The 22777-nt window shown below is 40.7% G+C and overlaps 1 protein-coding gene across 2 annotated transcripts; it reads left to right on the top strand.

Moving 5' to 3' along the window:
• The first annotated feature begins 1523 nt into the window (after positions 1-1523).
• LOC122869079 (polycomb protein suz12-B-like) lies at positions 1524-21965 on the top strand. Of its 2 annotated transcripts, XM_044181654.1 has the most exons (16): positions 1524-2340; positions 3140-3186; positions 3318-3382; positions 6528-6596; positions 7916-7965; positions 8077-8162; positions 9515-9761; positions 10739-10841; positions 10964-11069; positions 11748-11922; positions 12065-12153; positions 13910-14053; positions 15162-15319; positions 15587-15785; positions 16155-16234; positions 18031-21965. In XM_044181654.1, the coding sequence occupies exons 1-16, from the start codon at positions 2154-2156 to the stop codon at positions 18452-18454; spliced, it is 2229 nt and encodes a 742-aa protein (XP_044037589.1). In that variant the 5' UTR covers positions 1524-2153; the 3' UTR covers positions 18455-21965. The 2 variants fall into 2 exon arrangements, with proteins under 2 accessions (XP_044037589.1, XP_044037590.1); XM_044181655.1 differs by lacking the exon at positions 6528-6596.
• The last annotated feature ends 812 nt before the right edge of the window (positions 21966-22777 follow it).

The following is a 22777-nucleotide window of genomic DNA, read 5'->3' as shown; positions in this document are numbered from 1 at the left end:
TCTGCATAAAGCACGAGAAGAACAACAGCTGATGAGATGGAAAACATTAACGGAAAAACACAGGCACAATGCTACAGTGGTATGAAGATGGTAATAAAAAAAGACATTATGCAACACAGCATTTCAGAAGACTATGAAGACTAAGGTCTCCTCTGTAAAAGTCTACGGTAGTCCACACTCGAAGCTCCTTCAGACTGAAATTTCAACATCAAAAACTGAACAGAGACATGCGGTCAGTGATTTCCCTGGCTTTCAGCCGCTGAGGCCCACTGATGGACTCTGACTGGTTAGTTATTGTAGCAGCTGAGTAACACGGTTCAAGTACTGTGTGCTCATGAGCTATTTTAGTCCTCGGTAATATGTTTCAGGGTTCAGGGTTTAGTCGTGTGCAGGCAGTACTGTGCTCATCTTGAACCACATCAGGAGAGATTATTACCATGTAATATCTCTTTTAAACATTTTCTTTATATTTTTCAAAAAGCAATTTTGTATGTTTTTATATTCAAGCAATAATCTTTATAAAAATCAAACATTTCTATAGTGAAAATAAACAAAGAATGTTTGATGTGCTGATTAAATGGTGATGATAAATCAGTGAGCTCACTTTTCTCTAATGATGGAAAGAATATAAACACACACACACACACACACATATATACACGGGGGTGAAACAATGAATATCCATATCTAGAAATGAAATGATGTACACACTCTTGTGGTCATTTGTAATGTCAACAGCTTGAGTTTTTATAATTAGATGTGATGATTAATTGCTGGATACTGACATGAATTCCGCACTGACACTTCTTGATTTTTTTTCAAGACTATAAATTGTAATCATTCAATCAGTGAGTGGTTATAGACACTTCCGTTTGGCCTTGATTTTAACCGGAGGATGTCTCAAGATTACTATATTTTTAATGATTTTAAATTATTTGTGAACAGTGTCTTTATTAAAAAAAATGCGAGTAAAATCATATTATACACAACTTATCCTGTACTTATTTAAAACTTTTTTCATAAACAGCGTTATAATCAGTGACTTTCCTTGAGTCAGCAAGGTATATTTATTTGAATAACGTTTTGTGTCTCTGACCTTATTTAGACCTGGCTCGCCATGCTGTAGGCGGCAAACGTGCCTCTGCCTGCACCTCCTGCTTCCAGTTCCTACAAGGAGACCGGCCAATGTTCCCACCAATGAGAGCCCAGGTTTTTACAAACAAGCACGGTGATTGGGTAGAGCGGTCAGAAGGCGGGATCTTTCAACACAAGTCATAATGGAAGCTACAACCTACATTTGTCAGCTTGTCGACGTCGGGCCAAAGAATACGGAACTCATGTGGAGTCTGCCTTCAAAATAAAAGCACTTAATTGCTCAAGTGTAACTTTTAGATAACGTGTGTTTAATCTAGTAAGTATTTCCATGGAGATGTATTTCTCGTTTCCATAGTGACATCCGTATTACACAAAAACTGAGTGAAACATGGGTTTTGACGATTTTATATTTTAATTAGAAATTACTTAGAAAATACTAACCGGATAACCTCTGTGTTATTTTGTGATGCTTTCCGTTACCGCTAACCCAACTTGCCAACAGGCGCTAGGCGAGATATAATGCGAATTTTGGTGAAATTATGGCATCGAAACCTGTGATCGAACCGTGTGCCATTTCTGTTTTTAATCAGGTGTCGTTTGGCAGCAGCCTTCTAGTTCTTAAATGGTTAAATCAGAGTGCCGGACAATGCTAACCAGTTAGCCCCGGGGTTATTGCTAGCTGGCTAACTTCCTTAGCCAGTTGGCTATCAAGCCGCGTCAGCTTGCCGGAGTCTGATATCTTGTTTCGCGCATTTCCAGCCTGTTCTCCGACCTCTGTAACTGTTTAACCGGTACCTAAACGACAACATTAGATTGTAGCTTCACCAATGTCAAATATAAAAGACTGAAACTTCCATAATCCGCTTTTAAAATGACGAGTCAACAGTGTTTCTCCTAAGCGGCTGGTTTTGTGCAACCGCTGCTCTTTTGTTTTGACAAAGGAAGAGGACCTGAGTTTATTTCTTTTTTTTTTTTTTTTTTTTTAACACCACTTCACATCTGGTGGTGGGACGGTTTCTTTGGCCATTTTCTTTTCTTTTTTTTTTTTTGTTTTGGCCATGGCTCCACAGAAGCAGAGCTCCTCAGGTGGAAACCACCCGGTGGGTTTTGGTTCTGGAGGAAAAGCCAACGGGTTTTACCAGTCCTCCTCCTCCTCCTCCTCCTCCTCCGCGATGGCTGTAGCCAAGAAGCCTAACATGCAACTCATTCAAGCCGACCACGAGTTGTTCCTGCAGGCCTTCGAGAGTGAGTTGCTGCTGTCATCAAATGTATTTAAAGATATCGGTGTGGGAGTTTAATTTAAACTCACAGGAAGCGTTGCACTGTACATGTGAGTGGCGAGATGAGGGTCTGCATAGCTGGAGGAACAGATCATTTTACAGCTGACCTGCTACACTGGAATCAAAGAGTCATGTCCTTGTTGATACTGTACGCTTTGATTTGCTATTAATTAAAAGTGTTGCAGAGCTGTCATGCCTGTCGTACAACTCGCTGTAGCTGCAGGTTGTCGGGTTGTTTGCATATTTAAATCGAGCTGAACTTACAAGATTAAAAATAAAAAGGTTACAGGACACAGACATAATGGCATTATTTTAATCTGTCTGTTGCTGCCGTTTAGCCACGTGTTTAACAGTCTCCCAAACACTGCTGCAACACAGTTTACCTTTTTAATCTATCAGTTAAATTTAAACCAATCATATAGTTTATAAACTGTCAAAATGAGATGAAAGCAGAGTTACCTGACCACGACGTGATGCCTTCAGATATCTTATTTTGTCAAGAATGAAATATGAAGCAGAGAAAAGCAGGCAGATCCTCATTAAGCTGCAAATGTTTGGTATTTTTTCTCGATTAATGACTTACATGATGAGTTTATTAACAAACATTTCGTTCATTAAATGAATGATCGTTTCAGCACTAAGTGTACTGAGCTTATTGTGCTTTCTGTTTGGCTTGAAGCTTGTTTAAGATTCAAAATGTTCATTTAAAATGATGAATAATACCTAAAGGAATGTGCTGATGATGAAACTATATTTATTTGCAGAACCTACCCAAATCTACAGGTTCCTCCGCACCAGGAACTTGATCGCTGTGAGTGTTGCCTTTCCTTGAAAATAGTCACATGATTAACTTGACCATTTGAAATAAGAGGAAACATTTTTGTACCTCTTGCCACATTGAAGTAGAACTGTAACACTTCATCTCTCCCTGTTACGTTTCAGCCTATATTCTTGCACAGGACGCTCACCTATATGTCCCACAGAAACTCAAGGAATAACGTCAAAAGGTAACAAACAAACAAACAACTCACTGAGCCTGTTGATGTGCTGCTTTGTGTCCATTCACGGTGGTTTTCCAGTACGTCACAGGTTGTTGTGATGCAGAAAATCAAATCTTATTTTCTTAAGGAGAGTGTTCATAGAAAACATTTAGTCTTAGATCAGTTGTGTTTTGGGTTATCTTACTTCTTGTATCTTTTGTATGGCTTTGTTTCTCTCAGTTTTAGGTTTCATGGAAACGTGGTGTTAAATAGTTTGTCTCTTAAAAAGCAGGTCGACTGTTATCTGGAGTGAAAGTTAACCGACGTGTCGGCTGCTGGAGGTGGGGGCTGACTGGATCAGTTAAAGCTGAGATAGGAGAGACGTTTTCAGTTAGGCTGCTTTGCATACAGGCGCTGCACAAAATACACATGGGGCTGCTTGTGGTTCAGTCTGCACTGAAGGGGTGTGTAAAAACACAGAGAGCCTTGTCTGGTGTTAACACATGGATGTAATGTTACAGGACTGCAGGTTATGCTTTTTTATTCTGTGTTAAAAAGCTCGGGCTGCATAATTGCGTCAAAAATGGCGACAAAAACTGATTTTTTTTTTATCAGCTTCTATTCGACTAACACCAAGTAGGTGCAAGTTGAATATTGGGTGATATTAATTAGTTTTTCATAGCAACCAAACATCATCTGTGTCTAAGTCTTGTTAATAAATAAGTGTTCTTGCACAGCTGTTTGTGTGTTTTGTAGAAATATGTATTAATTGTCAGAAAAGTTATTGAAATAGTATTGTGTTGGAAGTATCATATTGACACTGGTATCGAAAGATTTCCAATGGTGCCCCGCTGTGCTGCCAATAAATCGGTGACAGTGGTTTACCGGCGGATAACCTCCGACATGAACACAAGCTGGCAGGTGTTTGTTAATGTTTGTTGTTGTTGTTGTTTATGTTGTTGATATGGTAATCGATGCACATGTAAGAGTTCCTGTTGTTTTACAGGGCAAGTGTTCATGTAATGTTTTAAAGATTTTTAGGAAACAAAATCTCTTTCATCCTTTTAATTATGACTTTAGTATTTAGATTTACCGTCAAAATAAAACTTAAAAAGAAAAAGACAACATACATTTTGGAAGATACAGCGTTTTTCTCAATTTAATTCTTGCTAAGCGTTATCTGAAACACCATCAGCCTATCTCTGTTCCGATTATCAGTCCTTATTTGGACATGCACTCATCAGACCGGTACTTCTCTGAGTCACTGTCATTTCTGTTCACTGCTTTAAACTTAGTTGGAGACTAAAAAGCCCCTCTAAATCCCCTTGAGGCACATTTGTGACATTGGGCTATATAAATAAAATTGACTTGAAAATTAACTTAAAAATGGCAGCCGTTAGAGGTGTGTTATTCCTGATTTGAAGTGGAGGTAGTGAACCAGGCGACGTGTCTCCTGCAGCTCGGCTCAGTTTCGCTTTCTGCTGCACTCGTGCGTGCTTCAGTCACATGAACCGCTGCTTGTGATTTGAGATGAATAAGCTCCACTCAGGGCCACTCCACAGTTATTAACTGTTCCCAAAGCATGAATTCAAATGAACTAAAGAAACAGAAAGGCAGTGGATGAAATATATGTACATAACAAATACATAACATGTTGTTAATGTTCTTTATTTATTTGATCAGAAACTAAACATCAAACTAGTTTAGGTGTTAGACATTTCATGCTAATGTGGTAATGTCAGTCTCTTTTAAGGCTCTGTGACCTAAATTGGCTGTGTGCAGTACTCAGTTTCTCTCTTGCGTTGCCTGTAAAATGGGTCCATAACCGATCCCCCTGTGCTGGATCTCAAGTCCTCTTGATGTTTTATGTATGCAGCTGTAAGCCAGTTAAAGTAGAAGGCACCCAGCCGACAGTAGCAATCATTTTCTCCTGGAGAACACTAAAATAATGGCTTTCACGTGATAAAGTAATGTACCAGGAATGAGAGTTCGTACGTATTTGGTTGATGCAGTGAGTTGCTGGTTGTTCTTTTAATTGAAATGAATGAAAATATGGAGGCTGAGACTTTTTGATTCAGTGCTAATGTGTCTGTCTGAGCACAGCCTAAAGATGTAACGGTGGTTTCTTGCGATCTGCACGGCTTTGCATGGCCTCACACAGGTGTTTTCAGTTACTTTGGCTCATTAGACCTCTGCTCAGGTTGAGATTGGACAGAACTGGCAATTATATGAGGCCACCAAACTCTGTGTACTAATTGGTGCGCTCCAAAACCCCACCAACACACTGCCGATTCGAGCCAGGTGGGCATGCTTTCCATTTAATTTCAGTTCAGCACACAAAACGGCACATGGTGCTTATGCAGACTTGAGTTGACAGCTTGTGCGGCGTGTAAACAAATGGTCACATCTACCAACAGCATCTTAAACGAACAGTAACGCTAATAAACACAGATCTCACATGGCTGAAACCGAATGGAAAATGTTCTGCACTGTCTCTGCCAGCACTTGAAAGCTGTGGAAAAAAACATCACACCTGCCGCCTCATATGCTGCTTGCACAACAGGTTTCTTCTTTACACCGTACTTGCTTCACTCCAGTCTGATAATAGTATTCAGATATTCAGCAGCACCTGCCATCGATGTAAAACATGGAAAACGTAAAACATCAAAAATACTGTTAAAATGGTAAAGAGCTGATGTAGAATCAACTGCACGAACAGATGTCGACTGCTGAAGGTTGTCTGTGCAGGACGTATGTATACATATATGCATGTGTCAGCAAATTAAATGCCTCACAGACCACTGTACTACAGATCACTGCCAATTCTGATGGCCTTTACTTTTTAAAGATTTGTTTGTTGTTGCATTTTATTAAAACAAGATCAAACTAGTTTCATGCTATATCTGCATTAGTCTATAGCATGTATATCTGCATTAGTGTAACAGGACCAGGATTAGGATACTGTTGACTTGTTTGGGCACAAAATGACCATTAGAAGTTATAGCAGATGATGTTAGTCAGCGGACTGAATCTATCCAGAAGAAATTCATTTGGCTCTGACCTATCTCTGGATAGAAATCCTTCCCCTGTATAGCGGTCTGTTATTCTGCCTGTAGGTCAGTGTTGGGTGGTGGTGTTGCCACTAACCCCTGCTGTTTGTCTGCATGTACAGGAAAAGCTCCAAGGTTGACAATCTGTTGTTCAAAGTGGAAAAGATGAGAGGCGAACAGGAGACTCACAGGTAAACACTCAGTCCTGCACTGGTTCCACAGAGATTTCATGTGTCCTGTTTGTCGCTGCTGCTGATATTTATGTTCAAAAGCTTTCTACCTTAACAAGGAGGAAACCTGAATATGTGTAATATTCTTACATTTCATTTGCCATTCAAATTGTCAATTTTAAGATATTGAATATCAACACTTAATGGTTGCAGCTCTATCTCTAAAATATATCTATAAACTAGCTGCTTTACAAAACTCATCAGTGGAACCCAGGTGATATTGCCTGTATTAGAAGTGGGTGATATGGATAAGATCACAATATGTACTTGTTTCATGATAAACAGTAGTACATTTTCTGGAAATTGAATTTCCAGAAGAAGAGAACAGTTTCTCAATTGAATAAATGAATAAAATAAATATGTAAAATAAGACTGAATGTCTGTTTTTGGTTAATCCAGTGAATCAAATACCTGAAAAATCAAGATGATGCAACAATCCTGCCTAAGCAGTCTCGCTCACTGATTTGCAACATTTCCTGCAATGACTAAACACAACCAGAGATATTAAAGGGATAGTTTCCTTAGTAAAAACACTAGTATAATGTCTTGTGGCTGACACATTTATATCTTCTGATGAAATATATCATCATATCACCCAACCACAACCTTTTTTATCTAAGACAAAATCTTTCTGTGAATGGAAATGTTTTTCTGTTAATTAGCAAAACCGCTAGGAAAAAGCTGAAAGTTAGGTATTACCAAAGATTTTATAGTTGTCTTCCTGGAGCTGTTACATCACTACCATTCACAATTTGTCCTCCATATTTTAGCTATTTTCGTATGAACTTTATTTACCTGAATGAAAACCTGAAAATTAGAAACTACTCAGGGAGCACGTACCTTTGCACAAAGGTCTAAATTCAATAGTCTGTTATCGCGTTATGAAGATAACTCGCAGTATGGAAACCTGAATATATCAGCAGGGACTTGCTCGTTTCAGTCGGTGCTTTCCTTTAAATCCCCATATTCTATTTATTGCTGGGATTGGCAAACGGCACAAGCACACACGGCTTCAAAATAACGTGGCTCCAATGAAGACAGAGTGTGTAAGAAATGACCAACCAGTTCCACTTCCTGACATCCTGACTTCAACTTTCAGTCAGGATACGCTTCCTGTTTGTTTGTTTCTTCTGTGGACACCAAAAACAGCTCTAACTGCTGTCGTGAGACATACTCACCGTGTGGCCTTCACGTCTCGTGGACTTTTAATCAAATATAACATATCCTGTTGGACTTTAAAGGACAAGTTTAAAGTTCTTCCATTTTGTTTTTTTCCACAGCTTGGCCTCCAATCTGCAGCTCACCTTTACTGGCTTCTTTCATAAAGCTGGTAAGTTCGTCCTTCTCTGCAGCCGTCCTTAGTTTCTGTTTTTTGTTCAGATCCAGTCTTTCCACTGATTCAGGAAGTCTTTTGTCCCGCTTTGTGTTGTGGTGTCCTCAGGGAAGCCATCTCAGGACAGTGAGAATGAGCAGAACTCTGTATCTCTGGAGGTGCTGCTGGTCAAAGTCTGTCACAAGAAGAGGAAGGTGTGTGTGTGATGATCATGTGGTACCTCTTCGCTGCTGATGTGAACTAGAGTCCCGACCGATATGGGATTTTTGAGACTGATACCAATTTTAGAGGGGAAACATTCACCGATTACCGATGCGGTGGCTGATATATTGAATTTTTGAGCAGGACTGAAAATAGACTTTTTCTGTGTGGATTGTGCACAGATTTCTATTTTTATTTGACCGATGTGCCAATGCAAAGGTACTCAGAAGGCTGCTTTCTTAAAATATTCTTGAATAAAAGTTATTTGTTTAAGTTAAATATTCTTTAACATTGTCAACCAATTCTAGAAATGAACACTGAGAAAATAAAGCTAAATAAACATCAGTACTGTTCAGTGTCAGTGTAGCAGAAAATGCCACGGAAATACTCAAGTGAAGTACAATTATCTCTAAATTGTACCAAAGTACAATTCTAAATGTACTTAGTTACAATCCACCACATGTTCTCTAACTTACTCTATCGAGCTCTGAGATTCGTGCTGCAGCTTTGTTTCCGATTCTGAACCAATATTTCAATGGATTGAACTCCAATCAAAGAAACTTTTTTCCTTGCTAATCAAAACATGTCATCTTCAGCAATATTTCAGTGTTTCAACGGTCGGTCACTAACATTAACTCATGGTTCTCTGCTGCCGAGTCAAGAGATAAACCGCGCCTCTGCTGTGAACGTTCAGAGGAAACTTTAAAGGGTGAAGAAACAGGCTGCTGCGACTCCAACATGGGGACGTTAGTTATTTACTTTCCAGCATTGCATCTCACCAACTGATGAAGAGATGCTCTGATGCGTACCGTGAACGCACCGCTTCGACTCCACTACGTCTGCTCTGCTGCTGCATGTGCTGCGCTGTGCTGAGAGTACTGTAGCCATAGCGACGGCCCACATTTCCCAGCACACACGTTGCCTGCTGCTGAAAGTTAGCTGCCTTATGCTCCAAAATGCAAGTGTTACTTTTTGTTAGTGTTTGTAATGTGTCTGTTCAGAACATGGTGGTTTATGTCGGTAGTCGTCATTTTTAGTTTTTCATAGTTTTAACCATTAGTGTATTTTACTGGTATGACAGTTGCAGCTTCTCTCTCATGTTAAGCTGCGTGCTGCTGTACTGACAGCGCCCTCTGCTGGATAAACTTTGTCACGACACCAAAGTGTTATTACAAGCTTTTCTTTCTGCCTAATATATTGATCGATAAATCGGTCGGGCTCTAATGTGAACATTTTTGTTGATTCTCATCTTTTAAGGAGGGGCATCTCTTGCTTTTTCTGCACTTTTATATAATTTCCACCTGTCAGTGAAATAGACCTGAGATGTATTTTGCCGTCTGTCCAGGATGTGAGCTGTCCGGTGAGGCAGGTCCCTACAGGGAAGAAGCAGGTTCCTCTGAACCCAGACACGGGCGCTGGAGTCCAGGCCAAGTCGGGCTCCTTCGCCTCCCTGCTGGTTCCCAGCAGCGAGTTTGAACCCAGCAACTCTCACATGGTCAAGTCTTACTCGCTACTCTTCAGAGTATCGAGGCCCGGTTACCCCCGAACACAGATCAACGGCCTGGCCAATGGAGAGAATCACCACAACAGAGGTGAGCAGAGAATCCAAAAAACAAAGCACTGGCTGCTGAACACACAGACTACTTTTGTTTTTGAAAGGACTGTTCCGGTTTATTTCAACATGGGTCTTATTTTTGTAGTTTTTGACATAATTTCTATCAGCAATGACATTGTACTCACTTTTAAGTCAGACAAGAAACACCAGCAGTCATACTGTTTTAAACAAACCTCCAGGTTAGACAAACTTATTTGGAAGAGGAAACAAAGGCGAATTTTAAAATTATTACCCAAACATCATCACAGTTTACAGACTTCCTGCTTCAACTTTGGGTCGGGGCAAAAGATCAATGTAAAATATTGAATGTCTGTCCATCCTGGAAGATGGAGCCCTTCCTGAGGTTTCTTCATTTTTTTTCTTCATGCAAATCGAGGGTCTGAGCAGAGCTGCTGTTGTAGCTGTATGGATTTTAAAGCGCTTTTAGGCAAATTTGGGATCAGCCAATCAACATTAATTCAGTAATAGTGGCTCTTGTCCGGTTAATGTCTCTCTGAAGCTCGGTGTCTGTAGTCACCGGATTGTTTGCGAAGGACAGGAAGCATAATTTTGCAACACCGCTCTACGACCCTGTGTTTTTAGTCCAGAAAGACCAGCAGAGGGGCTGCTTTTCTGTAGAGAAGAGATCTAGCTGATCACATCAATGTCATGACAGTCTCCAAGTTAAACGTTCGTGAATAGCATCAATATTTTAAGCTCTAAGCTCAGAAATTAACTTGGTGAGTACAGTGTTTTTATTACTGATAGAAATGAGGCCCAAATTGTAATAAACCAGATTCTTTCTTTTCATGCTCTTTTTTTTTTTTCCCTTGATAATGTGAAATCACCACGCTGATGTTTGGCTCTTTGAGGTCACAGAGGATACACTGATCAGGTTTTTAAGACCAGTTCTAAATTTCATCCTCAATCTTGTGTGGAAGAGAAGGGGTACATGTCATTATGTGTCTCTTTCAGATTTTACAGAGGAAGTGGTAAACAGGAAGAGGAGGAGCTCCTCTCTCAGGGAGGAGGGAGAAACCACATTTGTGGCTCAGATGACAGTCTTTGATAAAAACAGGTGAAACTCACCCAATCTGAAGCACAAACTGTCACCTTCTGACACACAGGAACAAGTCTTGTTATAATCTCTGTGTTGCCGAATCAAAACGTGAGAAAATGTTGTTGTGTGCTTGTGTGCAGACGTCTGCAATTGTTAGATGGGGAGTATGAGGTGTCTATGCAAGAGATGGAGGAGTGTCCTGTCAATAACAAGAGGGCAACCTGGGAGACCATCCTGGACGGAAAGGTGTGTGTGTGCGCGTGTGTTTGTGTGTGAGAGAGAAACTTGTAAAGTAGTAAGAACTGACCCTACAAGGCTCCACGCTAAAGGTATTTCCACCCCAAGTATAAATGTGTACATGTAAGATGTTTGCACAAAACCAAACGGGGAGTTAAATCCTCGCTTCTTGCACACCAGAGACGTCACTGACTAAAAAACGTGTTGTTTCTCCCGAAATGTGGCTGTCACAAACGAGCATTTGATTAATGAAATCTGCGTCCTTTTAATGACGTTACAAGATCGTTTCTTATTTAGTGAATGATCTGAGTCGTCACCATAGGCAGAGATGAGCCTTAACAACAGAAGCCATCAGATAAAGGTGAATGACAGCAACAGGAAAGAGTCGTCTTTTCCCTTTTTAACAAAGATGTCTATCTCTGCAAAACAAATAAATACATTATGATCCGACATCAAACACACTGCAAGTCGGGGGGACTTGTGATCCTCTTGTCACCTCAGCAAAATTTCTTTTGTTAAGGAGCGCGAAAAGCAAAATATAATTACCTCTAATAATAATGATGATAATAATCATAATCGTTATTTATCGAGTTACAAATAGTAAATAAGTTCATCTGGTTATTGGTCATGTTAATAATAAGTGAGCTTTAAGCTACTGTAGTGAAGTTATCGCCTCTCTTTTTGTAGCGTTTGCCTCCATTTGAGAGTTTCTCCCAGGGTCCCACCCTGCAGTTCACCCTGCGCTGGACCAGTGACTCCTCGGATCGCTCCACTGCACCTGTGGCTAAACCTCTGGCCACCCGCAACTCTGAGACCAACCAGGAGGCCAGACACAGCACCCTGAGAGCCACGCATACACTGGGTGAGCAAGAAACAGCAACACGAAGATTTAGATGTTATCGCAAGCACTCTGTTTCGGTATAAATAATTATTCAGTCAGTGGTGAAACTGTTCATTTGCTTCATTAAAAGTGAGTGATGGTGTATTTCTCGTCTGTGCTGCAGCTGTTAAAGAATCCATAAATGCTGACGTGCAGACCAGAAGAGAACAAATCTCAGCTGATCCCCGACAGAAACTACGCATCTTCTACCAGGTCAGTCTCACCTGATACTGCGTCTGCACGGCGTACCTTCACCTTAGTCTGTATCTTATCACAGTTTCATCGTCAAGATCAATCACAGTTCACCAGACATGTGTTTTTGAAAGCTTTATCTCAAACAACATTCAGGCTAAATTATCCTCTGTACTGGCATCTAATTATTTAGCCGCGTAAGCACAACCATCTTATCGACTTTGTGTCCAGAAAGTCAGGATTTTCTCTAGATTCACATCAGGCTACAGTGTTGTGTCGTGGGGCCCTGCCTGACTCAAATGGATGTTGCAGAAATCTGAAAGTTAAAAGGTCTGGCTCTGCCGAAACAAACTAGTTCACATGTCGTGCCGTCCGACCACGTCGAAAGTATTGATCTGTTTGGAACGACCAGACTTGAAGGTGGGGTGAAAATCCTGCCATTTTAATCACAGTGTTAGCAACACACACACACACACACACACACTCTCAAATATTTTTTCCAAGGCTTTCATAGATTTTCACTCGGAGCGACTTTCAAATTTTGTAACTGTCTGCTTCCAACAATCCAATAATCACGGCCACTTTACGCAGTGATTGGCCTGTGTGTGTGTGTGTGTGTGTGTGTGTGTGTGTGTGTGTGTGAGGTGTGTGAAAGTAAGCAAGGTTTGAACTTCTTTCTCTTTTTCAGTCTTCACACAACTACTTCTGTCACTTTTTGCGCGTACAACCAAGTGCAACAACACGAATGCCTTCACGGAGACACCGTCTGAAAGTGTCCAAAAATATATCCCCATTTGCGTGATTCACTGTGTTGAGACTATAAAGACACGTCATTCTTGGAGAGAGACGTAGTTTGTTTGAAGCATACTGAGGCCTGTAGATTCAAGATGGACATATTTACAGGAAGTAAGAATATGAGGGGCTATCTATTAGCTTGTTCTGTTAGCATTATTACTGCTAGTGCTTATAGCTAGTCATTTTTTGTTTTAGTCTGATATGAATTTGACTTATTACCGCTGAGGAGGGACTCTCTTCTCTAGCTCAGCCTTTGTCCCTGCACAGGGTTCATTCAGCCAGAACAGCAGGGATCAAACCCCACAGATGATCAAAAAGCTCTGACACGACTGCAGACTGTACAAAACTCAGCTGCTAGGCTGTTAACCAGGACCAAGAAGTATGACCACATAACACCTGTTTTAGCCTCTTTACACTGGCTCCCTGTTGGTTTTAGGATTGATTTTAAGATCTTGTTGATTACTTTTAAGGCTCTTCATGGCCTGGCCTGGCCCCAGATTATATTTTAGACCTTGTAATCCCTTATGAACCTTCACGTAGTTTGAGATCTTTGGGCAGGGGTCTCCTGTCTGTTCCTGAGTCCAGGATGGAAACTAAGGGGGACAGAGCTTTTGCTATCAGGGCCCCGAGGCTCTGGAACAACTTGCCCGAAGAAATTAGGTTGTCTGAGTCAGCGTCTTCGTTTAAATCTCGTCTCAAAACACATTTTTATCTGAAAGCAGATCCTGATTTTACGTGAACTGGCTGTTTATTTTACTGTTTATTTTATTGCTTTTCTGTATTTCATGTGTTTTATTTCTTTATATTTCGTCATTCACTGTGTTATTTTATTTTTCTTGTTGTGAAGCACTTTGTACTTTGTTTTGATAAGTGCTCTATAAATAAAGTTTTATTATTATATTATTATTATCCTTTTTGTGTTTGTGTCAGTTTGTGCGGGTTCGGCGCTCTCACGCTCGCTGCCTCTTGTTTTTCTGTCCAGTTCCAGTACAACCACAACACCCGGCAGCAGACGGAGGCCAGAGACGACCTCCACTGTCCCTGGTGTACCCTCAACTGCAGGAAGCTCTACAGTCTGCTCAAACACCTCAAACTGTCTCACTCCCGCTTCATCTTCAACTACGTGGTGAGACGGACTCACACTGTCTGTGTGCAGAGGAAGAGGCTGGAAACCAAAGAATGTCCTGATAAATTAAAAAAAACTACAGTTTAAAAGAAAAGAACATGAAAAAGTAGCTCAGCTGAAATGTTTTATTCAGGACTTTGTGATTTATTAACTACAAAAGACGGACAGATTTCGACTGTGTAACGGGCAGTGTTGATATTTATTTATAACATAATGAAATCAATAAGTAAACTAAATACTTCTTTGTTCCTCCCATATATAAATGTTTACTGAGCCAATCACATATCCAAACACAGCGGTGAAGTTTGAGGCCACACTTCTCTTTTGTTTCCATGATTTGCATTAAATTCTCGAGTCTAATAACAATAATAATAATAATACTCTTCATTTATACGGCACCTTTCAAACAAAAAGGCTTTACGTGCGGTTTCAAGTAAAATTAGGCAATTTAAAGTGTAAAAAATAAATAAAATACACAAGGTTAAAATAGGATATTAGAATAAACAAACAGATGAGACATTATTAGAACTATAAAAATGTAGGTACAGTTAGGGTTAACATTAATTTAAAAAAAAAAATAAATAAATAAAAAATATAAATTAAAAAGATTTTGAGAAGTGATTTAAAAGACGTTACCAGAAGTCACGATAGTCTTGAGTTGTGACAGGTTATAACCACAATTTGTTCAAGTTAGCTTCAAATGTTCCAACATTTAGTAATTCTTTAACTGAGAAGAATATTGTTTTAGTTTTCATGACTGGTACTTTGTTTGCTCCCTTCTCATGTGAACAAAGAATATGAATTTGTTGAATACAAATACTTTTTTTTCCAATTGAAATATATCTTTTTTTTTCTTTTTTTTTTTAAAGCTTTATCAATACTTTGGTCCTAAAATATTGATTGTCAACATTTGTTATCATCCCAGCCCTGATCATCACCCTGTCCTTCATCAACACGTGAAGACGTGTGTTCAGATATTGTAAATCTGAAAAGACTCTGGAGGAAGTTGTACTGAGAGTTAGACACAGATACCAGCTTTAGAAATCTGGATTCCTCTGCATTTGTCTTCGAGATGTTTGATGTTATTGTTATTATTGATCTTTGGCAGCCCCATCCTAAAGGAGCGAAGATCGAGGTCTCCATCAACGAGAGTTATGATGGTTCGTATGCAGGAAACCCTCAGGACATCCACAGCCAGCCGGGCTTCGCCTTCAGCAGGAACGGCCCGGTCAAGAGGACCGCTGTCACCCACATTCTCGCCTGCAGGTACCGCTGATTTTCTGACTGAAATATTTACCCTTCACTTTCATTATTTAGCTTTTCTGCAGCCTTATTTCCTGTCAAGGGTGCCAGTAATTCCTGCGGGTACACATCAGGGTTGGTGCAATATGAGCGAATATTGTTTTTTGGATGTCTTTTTATATATTTTCAAAAACAATGATAAAATAAAATATATATCAATTTGTAATATAAAATTAACAAAATATTTTTTTATCCCTCTGCCCTCTTTTTCTGTCCTGTTTTTCTTTCCAGACCCAAGAGGACGAAGTCGAGTCTGTCTGAGTTTCTGGAGTCGGAGGACGGTGATCGGGAGCAGCAGGGGACGCACGTCAGCGGACACAACCGCCTCTACTTCCACAGCGACAGCTGCGTGCCACTCCGGCCTCAGGAGATGGAAGTGGACAGCGAGGACGAGAGGGACCCCGACTGGCTCAAAGAGAACACAGCCAAGGTTAGTTTACAGCTGAGCGAACAGATAAAGGGCCGCTCCACTGATTTTACACATGAAGTCCAGTTTACTTATCGTTGTTAGGTATACTCTACCTGTTAAAGCAGGTGTACCATATCTGTTTTGGCTCTGGAGGAGCTTTGTCTGTGTCAAGAGAAAATAACCCTGATGAGGTCACAGTGATGTCAAATATAACAACTGAAACCACACCAGCTGATGTTTATCCAGTTGATGAGGCTTGGGGCAGTAGAAGCAGTTATGTTGTCGTGCTGTAGCTTAATGCTGTTCTGTTCCTACATTTTTTGTTGCTTAAGTTAACTTTAGAAAGCAACAGATCCTGCGTAAAGTCTGACTTCTCTGCTCTCACTGCAGCAAATCGAGGAGTTCACTGACGTCAACGAGGGGGAGAAGGAGATCATGAAGCTGTGGAACCTCCACGTCATGAAGCATGGGTGCGTATGAAGTCGGGGTGGGGTTCAACGGGATTTTATTGAATTCAAATCCAGTATTGAATCGACTTATCAGATGTGTTTGACTTGTTTGGTTTACCTTTCAACATTTGCAATTAACTTAAAACTTTAAATAACAAAAAAAAGATGAGTAAAACACTACAGTTTGAGTTAACAGCTGTAGACTAACTGTACTTCACCAGCTACCGACTCCAAATATTGAAGGTCTTGATTCACAACGTGATCAGATTAAAATATTGATGTGATCAGCTGATCATTTCTCTAGAGAAGAACCACCACTCTGTTGGTCACTGTTGAACTACAAACAGTGGCGTAAGGTAGTTACGACGGGCCCTAGTGCACGCTGGTTACTAGTTATGAAGCACACACACACACGGCATATATATATATATATATATATATGCCGTGTGTGTGTGTGTCTGGTGTGTCCCTCTTAGTTCTGCTAAAATCTGCTAAACTGTGTTTTAGTGCCGCTGTGGGCCTGTGGTTCGTCAGCAACAGGGCCTGGACGTGCTGCCGTAACATTATACTCCCCATAGTCTACCTTATGATTTACAAGCGCCAAGCAAAATGATTAATAATCTTGTGCAAAAAAAAATAATAATAATACTTATTATTAGAGATAAAAAGTGTAGCTAATACTCTTAAAAACACTGATGGTTTGGTACGGCGGCACACACACACACAGCGGCTTTACCCACATCTGAAAAACACACAGACAATGAAACAGGCGCTCGGCGGGAACCTGAAATGACAACAACCTGTTAAATAGGGGCACGGCAGCCCGTCAGATGCCCCAAATCCCCTTGAAAAAGCACTTCACCTTCAAGTGAGTGACTTGTGGCCAACCTGTAGCTTATATGAAGCCTACCATATTTAAGTTAGGACTAACGTTAGGCCTGTATCTAGCTTGTTATCCTAACGTTACCTGCTGCGTGGTTGTTGACACCACTGAGGCAGTGATGCCGATGCCAGTCGAACTGCTGCTTTGCTGCTATGAGGGGGGGTCGTCGTCCGTGGGCCTTATCTTTTCTTATTGCCGCTTTTATGTTTGAGAGGCGTGACTGCTCACTCGGCTTGCAGATGTGCTCAGCTTGTCAGTCTCGACAGATTTTGCGCTTGAACTAGCTACCGTATATCGTACTGTCACATGATCAAATAGAGACTTGACATTGGACGACATCAACATACATATTACCCAACTGCATATCTGTATATGACAAAAAAAATAGAAAATAACAAAATATTCATTTAATTGAATTGTTTTTTATAGTTTATATAGAATAAGCATATAGATTTGTTATAGATTGCTACTGACCATTTTATCAAAATATATGAAAACCATGACGGAGACTGGTTTGCCTTTTCAAGGGCATATATAGCAAATGGCAGCAATCTCTAAGTAATTACACCCGTGACTACAAATGTTACAGAGCGATAAGTCTTTTCACTCACAAGCCGCAGAGAGCACACAAACTTTCCATTTGAGCTTTTGGGGAGTTAACGTTTATTATCTGCAGCTGATCTAATCTGCCGCCTCAGGCCTTTCCACGATCGTTGTCTTATTTAAACTTCCTGTTTGAATTGGCCTGATTTTTATTTGAATAATATCTAATACATAAGCTGAGGTTTTACACATGCTGTGTCGTTAACCTGATTTCTCACAGTAATCTGGTCTCTTCTTCGCATGTAAACGTATTAAATGATGCATTTGAAAAACTGCCTCTGACCATTTTTTGCTTGCATTCATCACATCGACCCTTCTGTCCTCCTTCCAGCTTCATAGCGGACAATCAGATGAACGAGGCCTGCCTGCTGTTTGCCGAACGCCACGCCGCCCACATCGTCAAACACAGCCTCTATCGCAACTTCCTGCTGCACCTGATCAGCATGCACGACTTCAACCTGGTCAGCACGCTGACCATCGACCGGGCCATGGCCCGACTCCGCCTCGTCCAGAACCAGGCCGCCCAGAGAGACAAAGACGGGGAGGAGGAGGAAGAAGAGGAGGAGGACTGGGAGACGGCCGTGGAGTCCCAGCCGGAGCTGGATCCAGATCCCGATCCCGATCCATCTGAGTATAAACCCTGTAGTGATGAGACTAACGGCTGCCTGGAGAATGGAAACCAGGAGGAGAGCGGAGGAGCTGTGACGGAAAGGTCGACCACCAAGCAGAAAGTCTCCGGTTCGGTTTTAAACTGACTGCTCAGTCAGAGAACCACAAAGATCCCCCGAACAGGACGAGTGGTTTGGAGGTTACAGGCCAGAATCTACAAAAAGGCGACAGACAAGCAGGTGTTAAAACACACACAGGTTACTGCAGGGATTATATTTTCAAGGGCAGGACACATCAGAAACAACACGAAGTCGTTTTTTTTCACACATTTACATCAAAGAGACGCTTCAGAGGCGTTTATCATTTCATTACTTGGGAAAGTGAGGAGTTTAGAATCACCATTATTTCCTTGCTCTATATAGTGTGTCCTCACAGATACTGTCGATGTAACAGACCGTTAGCTCATTATCCTTTACCTACCCTCAGAGGTGCCACGGTTGCCGCATCCTTTCCTTTCATGTCCAACTCACTAAGATTATTAACGACAAAACTATGGAACAAGCACAAAACAAATTCAGCCTTCAGTCTGGATTTGTAGGAACAGAGTTTGTAGACTTACAGGATAAAGCTGGCGATATTCTGTAGTTTTCTTATTGGCAACAAATCCCCTGAAAAGACCAAAACTAACGATGCGTCTCTCAGTATTTACTTACCCATTGGTTAATAGAAGACCTGAACATGTAAATCTTTAAAAATGGCTTGCAAATATATAGTTTCATGTTTAAAAAGGCTCAGTAATTTCCTAAAACAGCTGCTCGCTGTAGTTTTTATCAGACAAACAGGAGGAAATAGTGCATCTGTTGGGGTCTATTTTCAGCGGCGGATGAATCCACATGTGGTGCTCTAGTGAGTGTTTGGGGCAGCAGGACGGTGTGTGTGGGACTGAGTCAGAATAAACTACATTCATACACACTCATTGATGTGTTTTTAATAGTTTCTGGACAACAATGGAGCTCTGTGGCTCAGAGGAAGAAGAGATATCAGGCGTTGGATGCATAGATTGTACTGTATTCTAGGATCAGTGTTGGTTTTGCTCTATTCATGAGATTTGTTGACAATAAGAAAAATATGAAATATCTTTTCACTGAGTTGTGCACAAATTTGGGATTTTGCAAAATTTCAAAGATTGAAATCTGCTTTCACATTTTCCTGCAGCTGATTTGGCAGATTGTTTTTATCAGGAAACACATGATTATCTTTAGAAGAACCCTGACTTCAGAAGGCGACGCCGAATCTACAGCTATGTACTTTGTGTTCGCTCGGATCCGAGACTTTTCTCCTGGACTCAAAACATCGAACGCACTCATGATTCTGATCTCAAATCTGCCGTAGCGCGCTCTCAGATCCCGATGTTTGATGACCGGTCAGATTCATGTTGTGCTCGCTCCATCGTTTAGTTAACAAACTCCAGATGGGATCGTGTCCTTTGTCTTCCTCCGTGTGAAGCACCAATCGGTGACCCTCCAGCCACGCTCAGCTCCACCCAAGGTTTTCTTTATTACTGAGTGTGTTAACATGCACCTTAGCATCACGGTTATGGATCACAGATGTCTGATCTCGGATCAAGTGTCTAGGTCTCAAGGTGTCCAGGACTCTTATTGTTTCTCTAGGTGTCTGATGGGTTCTCTGGGTGTTTAAGAAAGTCTCTAGGACTCTGGTTAGGTCTCCAGGTTTCTGATTAGGTCTTCAGGTCTTTAATAAGGTCTCTGGGTAGGTATCTTATGAAGTCTTCATCTCCAGGTCTCTCTACAGTCTCACATCTGCACTGAACCTCAACAGTTGACACGAAGCCGCCCGAACTCTGCTGCAGCTTCACACTCTTATATTCTCCGTCTGATCAACAGCATATATTGATATTTATTATATTGTTCATTTTTCTAAGAACTTGAGTCAAATACAAACCCGCTCAGAGAGCTGTGATCAGATCCTGGATCAGATGTTTGCATGTCACAGTACCCAACTCAAATATTCCAGTTCGAGGGCTCATCTGAGTTTCTAACGCTGTTTACACGTGCCGAGAAATCAAGAGGATTCACTAAAACTCAAACTTGGACACTAGTGTGCCTGCACACACACTTTCAGCGCAGTTTCTACTACCGGTGCTACATCTTTTTATTCCTCTGAAACAACTGGTGGTCATTTGGAAAGGCCTCGGCTCCTTTTCGTACAGCGACTTCTACTGCCAGCACTGAGATGCATTATCGCTTTTTTAAACTGACTGACTTGTTTTCCTCCAGGACGACAAACGGACAGTAAACTGTGTCCCACTTCAAGCTCCGCCTCCTCTGAAATCCACAATTAAAAGGCCCGATTTGTTTCGACAGGATGCAGAATTGCAAAATTTGAACACAGCACGAGCACGAGCACGAGCGTGTCCTTTTGTGAAGTCTGTCTTTGCGTTAGCCGCTTGTTTAGTTTCGTCTCTGTGAGGCTGAAGTCGGGAAGCGCAGCTCGTATAATTCATGGAGAAGATGCAGGTTCAGTCCTCACAAAGCCACGCTCGTACTGAAACACTGATTTGAGTTGTCTAAACCCTTAAACTGTCCTTCAGGCGCTGGTTCCAGCTTCTTAAATCTGAGAAACTGCTGCTTTTGTTTCAAATCATTATGAACTCAATCCTTTTGGGTTTTTGGACTGTTGGTTATAACTGCTGATCTGCATTTTCCCTTAATGATTAATTGACTAAATAATAATAATAATAATCATAAAAGGAGGCAGAGCCTGAAACAGCACACAGGTTTAAAAACATCAACATGAACTGAAGCTGAACAAGTTGTCCCTTATTTTATTCATTTTGTTTTTGGTTTATTTTTCCCTCCCGTTGTTGCTGCACCTGCCGTTATGTACATAAGACTGTGTGAAACTCTGTAATAAATTGGTTTTGGAATATGGACTTTTTGGAAACCTGAACACCACCACCCGGAGGTTTTGTAGTTCCTTAGTTTACCGACCAAAGGGGATGAATTTTCTCCGCTCTCGTTTCTTCGTGTTTCTCGTGTGAAAATGTCTTGCTTTTTGTAAAAAACTAAATTAAAAAAAAAAAAAAAAAAAAAAAAAAAGACCCAGACTGCATCTGTGATCGCCACATCTGACCCGCCGTCACTGCCTGTAAATGATCTCAAGTTTCAGTGAGACAAAAAGCCCAGATGCTGATTCAGCATTATAGTTTCCATATCGAACTGACTGTGCGCGGTATGAGTCTGCAGCAGTGCAGGAACTGATGGAGACAAATTTAGTTTTGATGGGAATAGTTGGATTTATTTGTAACTTCTGATATTGTGACCCTGCTCTTTAAAAGCTTTACATCAGTCAGAAGTCTGATGGTGACAAATCCAGCATGCTGTGGGTGTTCAGAGCCAATCGGTTCATATGTGACGGCTCCGAGTGACGCTCGGAGCGCTTTTTGTTTTGGACAGAGCCCACTGTTTTGTTTTGTTTTTTCCATTCACATGAGACCAGCAGCATTTTGCACAAGATGGGAGGAGCCATGTCAAGAAAACAATACTTTTCTTCAGCAATTTATGTAAACCAGCTTGACGTTGTGAACTTTTAAGTTGAGTCAGAGCGGTTTTCTATTAAAAGAACAATTTTGTACTATTATCGTCCACGTGGTGTGTTTCTTTGACTAATAAGTTGGTTTTTTTAAATCACAAAAGGCAAACATTTAAAGCAGAAATACCACAGAAAGATCTGTTGATGGCTCGATTCAATCACATAATCACACCACGAACACGGCCTTGTTACGTCTTCTATGAGTAAAGTAGTGTAAAATTACTGAATCGTAGCTGCATTTCTGCCCAGTTTGTTTTATTTTGAATGTCTTAACCAGTAGTGTTAGTATGCTGTTAGTCTGGACTGAGGCTTGTTGGCTGTATTAGTATAGTGAGTGTTCATTGCCCACCAGTGGTCAGAGTGTGTAACTACACATCCGTCTTAAGTTTTATTTTGATAATTTTTATCCAAGAATACCTACGAAATGACTTTTGTCATTGTTGGGCCAGATACTGGCGCATACATATGACAAGACACATGTGATTAAAAACACGTAAACATAAATTTTGACTTCATGGGATCTTTAACAAGGTAATTAAATTCATTGGCTTTATTGGCATGGCCGCATTCACATACAGTATTGCCGAAACGTTGTATGAATACTAAATTATTATTTTTTCTAAATATTCAGAACATTATTTGAGGAAAGGGGAAAAAACCCAACAACTATAGGATGTAATTTAACAATGTATGTAATATTTTAAGCTTTTAAGAATATTAACTGCAACAGCAGATTTAACTACTTAATTATTTTTTTTAAAAATTAGCAAAACTTTGCAATAGAAAGGAAAAAGTAAACAGAATGCAATCAGTGTCCACTGCCCTCCAGTGGTCACAGTGAAGAACTGCAGCACATT

The sequence above is a fragment of the Siniperca chuatsi genome, linkage group LG21 (assembly GCF_020085105.1).
Source record: "Siniperca chuatsi isolate FFG_IHB_CAS linkage group LG21, ASM2008510v1, whole genome shotgun sequence".
Classification (NCBI taxonomy): Eukaryota; Metazoa; Chordata; class Actinopteri; order Centrarchiformes; family Sinipercidae; genus Siniperca; species Siniperca chuatsi.
The sequence above is the reverse complement of the archived record's forward strand: the minus strand, read 5'-3'. Positions and strand labels throughout refer to the sequence as shown.